The sequence below is a fragment of the Xiphophorus maculatus genome, chromosome 7, assembly GCF_002775205.1.
Source record: "Xiphophorus maculatus strain JP 163 A chromosome 7, X_maculatus-5.0-male, whole genome shotgun sequence".
NCBI classification, from domain to species: domain Eukaryota; kingdom Metazoa; phylum Chordata; class Actinopteri; order Cyprinodontiformes; family Poeciliidae; genus Xiphophorus; species Xiphophorus maculatus.
The window spans coordinates 15,776,521-15,788,874 of NC_036449.1; the positions used below are offsets into that span (position 1 = coordinate 15,776,521).

General features: G+C 39.1%; 1 protein-coding gene across 1 annotated transcript in view; it reads left to right on the forward strand.

Moving 5' to 3' along the window:
- Positions 1-11,230, forward strand: part of myo3b (myosin IIIB) — an 80,192-nt gene extending 68,962 nt beyond the window's left edge. The window contains exons 34-37 of the mRNA XM_023336987.1: positions 231-331; positions 710-756; positions 1,115-1,269; positions 11,129-11,230. Of these exons, the coding sequence (XP_023192755.1) occupies positions 231-331; positions 710-756; positions 1,115-1,247 (281 nt within the window). The 3' untranslated portion in view covers positions 1,248-1,269; positions 11,129-11,230. The remainder of the gene's footprint in view (positions 1-230; positions 332-709; positions 757-1,114; positions 1,270-11,128) is intronic.
- Positions 11,231-12,354: the final 1,124 nt, after the last annotated feature.

Sequence of the window (12,354 nt, forward strand, 5' to 3'; positions counted from 1 at the left end):
AAATTAAGCTGTTATTGAGTCATCTCATCAATGAAATTACGTGATTGCATTTTAGTGAATTTTAAAGCATTTCACTTGCTTTTTCAGTCATGCAGATTAAAAGAGTCGAGGGCAGATTCTGCTTACTGCTGCTGTCGTCATAGTTGGTATCATGCCGGTGCTGCTTCTTGTTGTTGTTGTTGTTGTTTAGCCTGCTTGGATGGCTGCCCTCATTTCTTCCTCTGTTTCAGGTTCAGTGACGAAGCCGCAGCAGAGGACTTCTCGTCGTCGTGGCCAGGAGCCCAAGCTGCTCAACAGCCCTGAAGACAGCCTGTACTACAACCAGCTAAATGTGAGTTCAAAGTGCCGATAAAGGCCTTTGTCTGAGTTTGGTTCCAGATGATAATACAATTAAACCTACCTGTGCCAGACCCTGGAGCCCCACCCCCACGCTCCTCTGCCTCTTGTCTTGAACATGTGCTTATGCTCTTTATCTGTTGCTTTCATGTCAGGATGTCTGCCTTCACGGTGAATAATTGATGTGGTTTATCAAAGCCGAGCAAGATGCATGCTTCATCAGACTCACTTGAGCCCTTTGATCAGAAAAAAATTATGCTGTGACTTCTGATATTATCAGCATCTGCTCGCATTCAACACAAAATCACTTTGAATTAAAAATTAATGACTCTCTGCTCATCTTTTGACTGTGTGCTCTTGGCCCTTTCCTCAGAGAACTCTGGATCACCAGGGGAGCAAGAGGAAGCCGAGAAAACTTGGGTAAATAACTGCTTTCCTACTTACAGCGACTCTAAACAGAGCAGGCCCGTTGTGGGATAGGAAAATCCAGAAATGGAGTTGTTTTCTTACAATGTAAATGGAGAGCTGAAAATAACACTTTTTTTTATGGGAGGAGGCTCTGCTTCACTATAGAGGGTGGGGGGTGCACATTAGACTATTGTCAGGATGTTCATTTTAATTGTTAAAGACTTTACTTTGCACTATAAATGACACGGTTTGAGTAAACACCTGACTACATGCCTGCTGCGTCTGCAAATATTGCCTCTTTCGCTTCAAAAAACTTCATCACTGCCTGCTATATCCAAGTTTTTCCCTACTGTCTTCTCACACATCACAGTCAAATCAAAGTGCTGGACGGAGAGGACGAGTACTACAAATTACTGTCAACCGTGGAGTCGATCCCTGAGGAAGAACACGCGACTGAACCCCCTCCCACCCTTTCCTACGGGCCCCTCGTCAGTCAGCGCTGAAGCTCTGCATCAGTGTCAGCCGGTAAGAAAGACACGTCAGACACAGAGACAGACGGACACTCCAAAGAAAAACTGCTCTGTGTTGGATGTGCTTTGGTGGAAAGAACAAGTAAAACTGGTGCAGGAGAAGCAACTTGTGCAGACATTGTGCTCTGGTCTGTTAATCCAAAGGGCTCTGAGTTTGTATGAGTAGCTTACTTACCTCTTCTGGCATTATTGTACAGATGCACTGCTCTTGTACATTGTCTTTTGTTTTATTGGTAGATGGCTGCCCTATTTACTATAAGAAAAAAAATTCTGGTCAAATGAAATTATTTTACATATGTGCCAGGGGTATGAATAATTTTGTGCCTTCCTGTTATTTTCTTTCTTTTTTTCTTTTTAATTCCTAGTCTTCATAAGTTTTATTTAGTTTTTACCCAGATGGTGCACTTTGGAGTCTACAACAATAACAACTTGCATTATTTCTCTCTTGTCTTTGGCAAAAGACTACAAGCCATTTCTCCAGCTAGTTCTAGACTGTTTTGGTTGTATTTACTCAGAATGCTCTCCGCTACAGCACGCTTCCCGCATTTGGAGCGGTCTCCAGTCTGTTTGCATTCACATATGCATTTGAACCGCCCCAGAGTTCACTTTTCTGATCTGCACCAGAGTTCAACTACATATCTCAAAACAAACCAGACTTTCTACGCAAATGAACGAGAGCTCTGGGCTGGTGTGAACGCATCTTAAGTTGGCAAAACTGGCTCAAAAAGATTGACAGAGCAACTTTACTGTATTTAGTTTAGAATTTCTACTTCAAGTCTCCTCCTCTTGCATCCTGAATAAAGTTGTATCCAAATGTTATAAAGGACATTTTCTGTAAAACATTCTTCTTATGTCTTCTGTTCTCAGTCTAGCTTCATTTTAAAAACTGATACTGACACTAATAATAGTGAAAAATTAAATCTTCTTCCCCCAGTAAATGCTTCTACTCAGAAAAGTGTTGCTAGCATGACCAGTTAGTGCTCAGTTTTTCATATTCATTGATCAGAAAATAAATCTGAGCAGGGAGTCACTGGTGAAGCTAAACATTGACCAGTTCTGGTCACCAGCTGATTTCTCTGTACAGCTCTACATTATTGTGGTTCTTTTCTGTTTTACTACAAACGTTGTGCCAGTGAATAGCTTGACAATAGTGAGATGTATTCTTGCAAAGTTGTTCTTTGCCTTTATTTGCTTCCTCAACAAGATAAAATCGATCGATTATTTTTTATTAATAGATACAATTCTGCCACATGTTCAAAGCTTTGCTCAGGTGACAGATTGCTGTGAAACTTCGCAGATGTTCCTTTATGATCATGTTAATCATAATAGACAGAAGGAAAACATCATGTGGTGGTGTTGGAAGGGTGTACGCCGTTAAAAATCAGTTGTAATAATAAAACACTTGCACTAGAGCTACATATGGCTGAAATTAACTGTTAATGTCTTTGTTATTCGTTTACATTCTTATTACTTTTTTGACAGATTCATGAATATGTAATATTTGAGAAATAAATCCAAACATCTGAGGTAAAAAAAAACTATCCTCTGTGTGAGTAAAACCATTCCCTGAAACAGTAACACCACGTGGTTTACATCTTTAACAAACATTTTCCAGTTCTCTTCCACATTTCCGACGAGAAGCCCCTCATCCCGCAGCAAGCCTCCAGCCTAAGCAGTGTTAACATGAAATTGAAACCTCTACCTATTTCCAAACCTCGTGTCTCCTGTCTCGCACTGATCCAAAGACAAATCCCTGCAAAACCCAGAACTCTTTCGACGAGTTTTCCCTCTGTGAGTTGGCTTTAGTTAGAGGGGCTTTGTGCTGTCTGAGAGCAGAGAATCACCAAACGGAGCTTCACAGAGGCTGAGCCAGACCTCACTTTGAATTTCACCCTAAATACAGAAAAAAAACCTTTTAAGATGTGAAGTGTCGGAAATGCAGGGCTGGCGAGTTGATTTGTGGAGCTTCTTTTTTTTTTTTCTTTTCAATTTGCATATCATTTACTGCATCTCCCTTTGTTGACACCCGAGGGCCTGAGAAGAGATTTTGATCTTAATAGGAAGAGTAGGGTGGTATGAGTGAGGATCTCATCCTCCTTATGCTCAGCGGGAAAAACATTAGAGCTCTGCATTGATAGCAAGACTGGCTTCACTTAGGTTGGATTTACAGGAATCCTGGTGAGTTTAAAGAGGCCCAAAGTGTTCAGTGTTGGGAGGGTTGGATGCAGGTTGGTGCATGAGGACATTATAGGCTATTTATATGTGTATTTAATTATACTTACCATGGGAACTAAAAGGTCTAATGGCGTGGAAGTAGTTAAAACATACTGCAAGTTAAAATTAGGACGTTAGTTGGTTGTGACTCCCCCAGTTTTGTGGTCGTGACCCTGTAATTTGCCAACCATAACTGTGCTGTTTGTTGTTTTGTGCGGCCACAAATTTTTGTAAAGGGAACTTGTGTAGCTTTCTACATCTCTTTTAAGAAGAAATAATTCCCCATATTAGTGTAGGAAGTGGGCATGAACTAGTATGAGATTCTCACAGCATGATAACATTGAATGGAAATAACATGGCTTCACTGTGTTTGCAGAAAAAAAATGTAGAACTACAGTGTGTAACATAATCCAAATATTTTTAATTAAAATTAAATTCATGCTGTTTCCAAAATAATCCATATATAAATACACAACACCATATGGAGCATTTTTTCCAATAATCCTTTTGTTTTTAAAAATAAAGGTTAAAAAATCTGTAATCCGTGTGAAACATTGATCAGTGTCAGATTCTGTAAAAGTCTGTGGCGTGGAATCATCCAGCCCGGTTTGGCTTTATTGCATTCAAGTTGTCCAGGAATCCAGAGCCAATAGCTTGATATAACATCTCATCTGATTTTAGAACATTCTGTTTTCAAGTTGGAAAAAAGGTTTTCATTTGTTTCAGTTCCAACTAATATCGGCAATTCATGACAATAGCATTATATGTTTCCAGTTTTCACATTTAAGTGCAACAAAAAACATGTTCTCAATTGCACATTTTATAGCACTGTTTATCCCACTGTTCCAAACAGACACAAACTATCAAAAATGCTAATAAATTGTGAATAGCAACAACTTTTATCACAGTTTAACATGTCAAACTTCCCCTGTCAAAAAGCAGATTTCAGGGTATTGTCTCATTGTTTTATGGCTGAGAGCCTGAAAACGTCTTAAATTAACTTCTTAAAATAATATCTTTAACTGAATCCCTGTTAAGTGCATAACTATCCAGTTTAGGTTTGATTAATGTAAGAAATTGAGGTGTTTAAGTAAAAATAATCAATTACAATCCAGACTCCTTTAAAAAAACAATGAAATAACTAACTTTAACATATCACAGTGCGTCTAAGCACCAATAGACAACCTTGGACTTCACTAGATGAAGTCACAACTAACAGCTTATGAATAAATACACACTTAAAGGATAAGAAATATTGTAGCATTTTAAAATTATTGTGTGGGAATAAAAAGTGTAAGTCAGCTGACTGGAGGAGCGTAGCAATATGTGATGAAGGGCAGCGCTGCATGAGTCTTTGCTCCAAACTGGCAGATAAGTCTCCAGCATGTTTTCATCACCTTATTAAAATTACTTTAAATTACAGCAGCAATATGGTAAAAAATCTTAGCAAAGGATTTCGGTTGAACAGACATGTAAATCACATAATTTAGGGTAATAGTAAAACTTTTTTATTTTATTAATTTACTGACCATGAATCTTAAACGATCCACTGTATTTCTCCAAATCAGCAAAGTTAAATATCAGCTTTTGTTGAATAAATATCAAGAAGTTTGTTGAAAGTAGACAGAGACTAATTTAGACATTTTATTGGAATAATCATGAAAACCCCTCCGTAATTGTTTGTAAGTGCAACGTAATAGACTACTAAAGTGATGTCTCACACATACTAAGACATTATTTAATGAATTTTACAAACGTTAATGATCTGTAAATTGCCTTTTTTTATGTGAACCTGCATAATTAAACTCATGTCTTTGTGGTTTATCATCAAATTTAAGGCGGCAGGAATTCAAAGCGTACAGCAGAATACTGTCAGAGTTATAATGTGGTGTCACAGTTAGTTCAGACACATTTCACCTCCGGTCCTAACCAAGGATCGCAGAATAATTAAAATCCTCATTGTGCATTACTCTCTTGCTGGGATAGTTGGTTCCTCTGAAGAGCAGTCTGAAATAGGTCACCCCAGCACCCTGTAGTGCGTCATAAAAGTACACTGAATCAATTAAGTGTGATCATGCTCCCTTGATTATTTCGGCCCTGTTTTACCACAGAGAGGAATTTCAAATAGGCTCACTAGTTTGAATAACAAGGTTGGACTGTGGTGACAAATGGTGCCAGAGAGGGTGTTTCCTTCCCCTGTTTTTCTCTGCCAAATTAACTCCCCTGGCTGATTGCCTGCTTTAGCATATGAGAGGAGGTGAGCAGAGGTGTGTGCATAATTGCCTCCGATGGCTGATTATGTGCTGCAAAAGGCAAATGTTATGAAATGCTGACCTGATGAGCAGAAGCTCTGGGTTGTTGTAGAGGTGTTGAGGCTGCAGGACACTGAGGGACAGCCAGCGTTTTAGGCCCCGGCACCTGTGTTTTTTGGGTACTTTCCTGCAAATCCAGCTCAGTCTTGTTTTTAGCCTCATTAAAATCTGACAACATCTGGTGCGTGGGATAGGGCTCCTTTAATGTGGGTAACATTACTGCTGGTGTTATTTTTTGCTATTTTAGCTATTTACCTTATGGGCTGTGTGCACGTTCATTAAAGATGCATCCAAACTGCTTTATCCAGGGGTTTTTCAAACCACATTTTATGGAAATCGCTCAAGCTGCAGCCTCCACAAGCGATGAAAAGCTTTTATTTTCTAAAAAAGCATGCTTACCTTTTCACCTAATAGTGATGTCTCACTTCAAAGAGAGCGCACGATTAGGCCAACATTGTCCTGTTTCTATATACTCAGAGTTCAAAGGGAGAGTTTCACGTGCAGCCTCCTCCAATCCTCCGGTTTACGTGCTTTTCATGCTCACATGTGTCTGATTTTTCACACGCTGGAATTATTTTTCACACTCTCGTGATTGCATACAGCGACCAGCTGAAGTATTCATACCTCGTAAACGTTTCCCACATTTTGTTGTTTTACACCATAAACCTCAGCGTATTTTTTATTTTATGCGACAGACCAACACAGTCTCTTATAAAAATGGCAGCAAAACAATTACTTGTTTTCAACATTTTTTACTGATAAAATCTGATAAGTGTGGCATATTAATATCTAGCCTTCCTGAGAGCCACATTCTGCTTTAAATTTTTGGAGATATGTTTCTGCCCGCTTTGAACATCTTGAATTTTTGCCCATTCTTCTTTGTGAAATCAGTCAAACTGGATAGAAATCATCATCACCACTGTCTCAACAATCTCAAGTCTCTGCAGCTTCTCCTCTTTTCTTTCATAATTGCCATGTTCCACCAACTCTAAGAAACATTCCCAGAGCATTATGCTACCAACACCATGTATCACAATGGGAATAGTTTGTTCAGGATGAAGTGCAGTGTTACGTTTCCCACCACATGTATTATTTTATAAAAAAAAAGTTTCATTGTATTCTTAAGGCTTCCTTACAGGAATAGCTTTTCTCTTGCCTTTCTTCTCCAAAGGCCAGATTTGTAAACTCAGGTTATTCCACCTGAACTGTGGAACTCCAGAGCTCTTCCATGAGTCTTACGGTTGCTTCGCAGATTAATGTTCTTCTTATTCTTCCTTTTACTTTATACTGACAGGCGAGTCCTTGTAGGTTTGATTTTATTCCATCCTCTTTCCAATATGCGGTGAAGGATTGGACATTGGAATATTTTCTATTTCCTATCTCAAACCTACTTTAAGCTTCTTTTTATTTTTATCCCTGACCAGTCCAGCAATTTCTTGTAGTGGATTTTAATTGGAGGTGTCACAGTAAGGGGAGCTAAATATACAAATGCATGTCACATTTCTCAGATTTACCAAAAAATTTGAGAACCATGCATCCTTTTTCTTCCACTTCACAATTATGTGCTACTTTGTGTTGGTCTTCCCAATAAAATCCCAATAAAATACATGCTGGTTTGAGGTCTTAATGCTACAAAGTGTTGAAAAGTTCAAGAGGTGTAAATATGTTCACAAGGCACTTTGTATTTATTGCAAAGAATTAGGACAAGTTCCTGTTTTACACTTTTTTTCCTTGCAAACATCAATTAAAGGGGATAAGAAAATAGCTGAAAACAGTACAAAGTCAACATTTGCTGCACTTTGAGACACTTTGCTGCCTAATGATGGATACATGAACATCAATCAGATGTCAGATGCATGTTGGTGGCTCTGAGCAAGAGAGACATTCCCTAAAGACGCCATTAATAAAGAAACTGGTTGAGCCTGGTTGAGACACAAAGACTAAGAGGAGGGGAGGAAGAACGAGATAAAAGACTCTGTTGAGCACATACATCAAAGCCCGCTTAATGACCAGGGATGCCATTAGGGTTACGGTGGCTTTTGTTTCAGCTTTCTCTCACCTGCAGTTTGTTGAGGATGCTCTATGCGCCGTTTTGTTGTGAAAATTTGCATGAATATAAAACGCATGCGTGCAGGGATAAAAGTTGCTTCCCGGCTGTTCGTCTTGGAGGTGGCTGATGGTTTTACTTAGAATTACAGCCTCCTTTTCATTTGTAAAACAGACCTGGAACCAGTCTCCTCTCACTTTTTAAAAATAAAAAAGGATACAGTGAAACAAAAGGTTCGCACAGAAAACCAGAAACAGAATGTGGAGTCTGTGATGCGGCGCAATGTATTGTCTTAAAGTTTTCTCTGTGCCTCCGGTGCTGGAATTGGTTTTGACAAATCAGAGCGTGAAATTAAAATGAGCCCCTCTCAGTTTGCACACGAGGTAGGGGTACAAGCAGACTTGGCATGGCCGAAGGTGTGACCCTGTTTTGTTTTGCCCCAGCTTTACTGTCCCAGATGGTGGGACCAGCTGCCGCTGAATAAACGCTGGACCCGGTGCAGTGTGAGAATTACCACGGCCTTGTTTCAGTTTGGGATGCATCACAGAGAGCTTGTCACTTTTTGGCCACTGCCAGCAGGAGCAGGAAATTTCACCTGGTGTTCAACCAAACTTCCTTCCTTTGCAGTGCAGATTTTCTATTTTTTTTATCCATTGTTTTTATTACAGTCATCTTTCATTGCATGAACCGGTGCAACTTAATAAATTTGTCTTAAAAATGTATTTTATTTCAGCAATCCAATTCGAATAGAGAAACGTAAAATCATGACACAAAGTGATTTGAAGGTTTTATTTCTGTTTCCTTTGGTGATTATGGCTTACAGCTGATGGAAATTCATTTTCTTTGAATGAGAGAAAGGTGAGGCCTACAAAACTTTCTGCAGCACATGAACAGAAGATTAGATAGTGCTATTGATAGGGATTCTGTGTCTTTCCTCTCTCTTTTATCTGCTTGCATACACACATATACACAGACATGCACATGTAATGTTAAGGAAATTACTTGCCCTCTCTAAGGCGTAGCTTAGTTAAAGGCCTATAATCACATTGTTCAGGGCCACTGTGTGTTTGTCCCTTAAGGACTCTTATTTGCCTTTAAGAAATTGGACTGATGATTTTTACTCTGTTTTCTTGGTTATTCAAAATGTTCCCTCCCAAAAAATAAACTCCAGAGGAACAATAAAAATCAGCAAAGGTCAGAAGAAAGAGATTTTTTTGTTTACATTTGAAGCCTTTTTAAAGTTTTCCCATGCATGGTGCAGAAAAAGATGAAAGATTTTTTCCAGTAGCTCGCAAAAGTTATGGACCACAGTCGCCTGTGAGTGGCTAAAATGAGCAAATACTTGAAATACCCTTCAAAAGCTTAGAACTGACAATTTTAATAATTCACATACCAAATTTACCTAAATATGCATTAATACGCACAGTGAAATTAGTCTAAGCATCACCCCAGAAGTCTTTCTACTTCAGAAGTCATCTACAGTCTTTCTCCTCTCAGTTCTTGGGGGTTCAGCCAATCAGTGCCAATGAAAATAAATGGCACTGATTGGCTGGTTTGCAAAAGCCAGCTAATAGTGTTTCAAGTAACTTTGCACCGAGTTATTTCAGGTTCCCAAGCTGCAATTTATTTAGAATATTTTAGAAAAAAATCCTCAAATAGGGAAGTTTTCTGCAAATAATGTCGAGTGACATTTCACAGAAAAATCCATGAATAGGTGAATCCACAAATACTTAATTCATATCAGGCAGATAAAGGATATTTTGCCAAGATACCAACAGTAACAAATCTACTTGAACATTTCCACATTTACAAAAGACACACTTAATTTTAGTGGGATTTCATGATATATAACACAAGGTCACACTTCTTTTTGAATTGGTGTTTTTCACATTTTTTTAACATAAAAATATCAGAAACGTGCGACACGCATCCTTTTACCCTAACTTGGCAAATGTAAGTCCTACTGAATCCAAACCTGACCTTTATCTGAAGACATAATCCTGGACACTTAATATCCACAGTGAAACATGGTGGTGGCAGCATTATGCTGTGTGAATATCTTTCTTCAATATAAGCTGGGAAATTTGTCAGACTTCATAGAAAAAGAAAAAGATTTTAGTATGTACTTTGTTGAATATGAAAGCACTCCACACTTTTCAGATTTGTGCTTATAATAAATGTTGGAAAGCATTTATCACTTTCCTTTCCGCTTCGCAATCACGTCACTCGGTGTTGGCGTAGCTCAAGAAATCTCAATAAAGCACATAAAAGCGTCCGGTTGCAACGTGACAAAATGAGGAAAAGTTACATTTGCGAGGTGCTGTATAATAATAACACAGCGTGAGTGAAAATGTGTGCTTGTTGCTCCTAGCCACTGAGAGAAGTAAAACGTCAGAGGCTTGTTACGTCTGTGACATCTCAGTTTGAAGGTGATGTCTTTTTATTGTAATGTTTCCTGAGAGAGCACTGCAGGCAGGAACTTTGTACATCATCACAGAGGGGGCAGAGATTTCCTCTTTAATGCTGGATTAGCGCAGCCAGGGTGGGCTGAGAGGAGGTAAAATGACCTGTCCCGCCTTTACGTGACCCGGGGCCGGCGCTGCACATCGCCAGGGCTTTGCTGTTTGCTCTTATGCAGAGAGATCCTGAGCTTCATAGGTTCAGCAGAGAGGGGCCGGGGCGGCAGAAGAGTAGTATCGTGTTGCAGGGAAAATTAGTGAGACCAAAGTTGGAGTTTCTGTGTGTTGGGGGCTACGAACAATGGCAGCTTTCTGTCAGACAGCGACTTCAAAGGTCTGCTGAGTGACTGCTCTGAGTTATACTTTGTTGTAGATCACTGAGGAAATTCACAGATGTTTTCTCATACGAGACACCATTATAGCGGCTCAAGTACCCAGTAGCCTCGAGCATCTCTCCCCCGTTTCTCCCCCGTCTCTGTCTCTCCCACACACTCACTCTCACAGCCTCTGAAATCTCTTCCATGAGACAGATGTGGAACCTGTTTTTTTTTTTTTTCCTCCAACTGTCCAGAGAATATGGAAAGTTAGAAAAGGGTTCGTGTTGTGGCGTTGCCCAACAACTCTGTCAAATCTGAAGTCCTGGCTGTCAGTCTGCTCCGACTGTCATGATCTTCGCACTTCCTCACTGATCCTTTGTGGATCAGAAGTAGAAGGGTGAGCCATACAGCTGTAGAATGGGAACAATAATCACAAATGGTGTGATTTTCATGTGTTGTTTAACAGTAATATTGATGCTGTGATCTTATCTTCTGTTTCTTTTAGGTTGCCTTGTTCTGGAGCAGAACCAGACCCAACACATCTGAAGAATACACGACTTTTACTGTAAATGTTTATTTATTTCTAGATGTACTGCTGTTTTTTATGAGCCCAATAAATGTTTTAACAATCTTGTTTTCAATTATTGTATTTATCATAATGCACTTTATTCCTCTCACACATTTCAGTATACATTACACTATTAATACCCATCAAACTTTGCTGCATTTTCTCACTTTAACACACCAACTGCAATGGATTTTAGGGGATTTTAATATGATAGACAAACACAAAGTGGTACATCATTGTGAAGTGGAAAACATTATCCATTGATCCATTGTCTACTCCCACTTATTCATGAATTGTCCAGCAGTCACTGGGCGAGAAGCGGGATAGGTCACCAGTTTATTTCAAGGCAACATGGAGACACACAGGATAGACAACAATACACACACCTGTCACTCCTAGGGCCAATTTAGAGAGAATCATTAACCTATGACTGTTTATGGACTGGAGGAAGTCGACATACCCCAAAAGATGAGGAAAAGCCCAGGCTGGGATTTGAATCTAGGAGCTTCTTGCTGCAAGGCATCGGTTTCTGAGTACAGCCGCACAACACCAAAAACTACATGATGGTCAATATCTTTAAGAAATAAAGATAAAAGGTCTGTGGTGCTATTCTGGTGGAATTTATTTACCAATTGACTTTTTGAAACCAGTTTGATTGCAGAATATTATATTTAAGGCTGAAAACAAATACATGCCACACTTTTCAGATTTTTTTTATTTGTAAAAAGTGTCGAAAACCACGCATTAATTCCTTCCACTACACAATTATTACAATCTTTATGTCCATATTGAAGTCTTTTGACTGCTCCAATCTGCTTTTTGCTTGCTTGCTCCTTAAGCCTAAAATTTCTTTCCCTAAACTGCTGTGTGAAAAAGAGGTGGCTCTAACTGATCCACATCTTTCAGTACACAAGCAGAAAATCAACAGCTTCATGATCATTTCATTAATAAATGTTATAGAAAAAAAAATAATAATTTATGTTATTTTATGTCCAAGGAATGGAAAATGCTCAAGCCTACAAAGTAACAGTAACTGGAGTGGCTAAATTCAGTGAATCAAGCATATGGTCATTTGTGACAAAGTCCTGCTCAACCAAATTCATCCCTTACCTGGAGTCCTTCTGAGGTCCATGAAAACCTTGGAGATTATATGTAGAGATTAT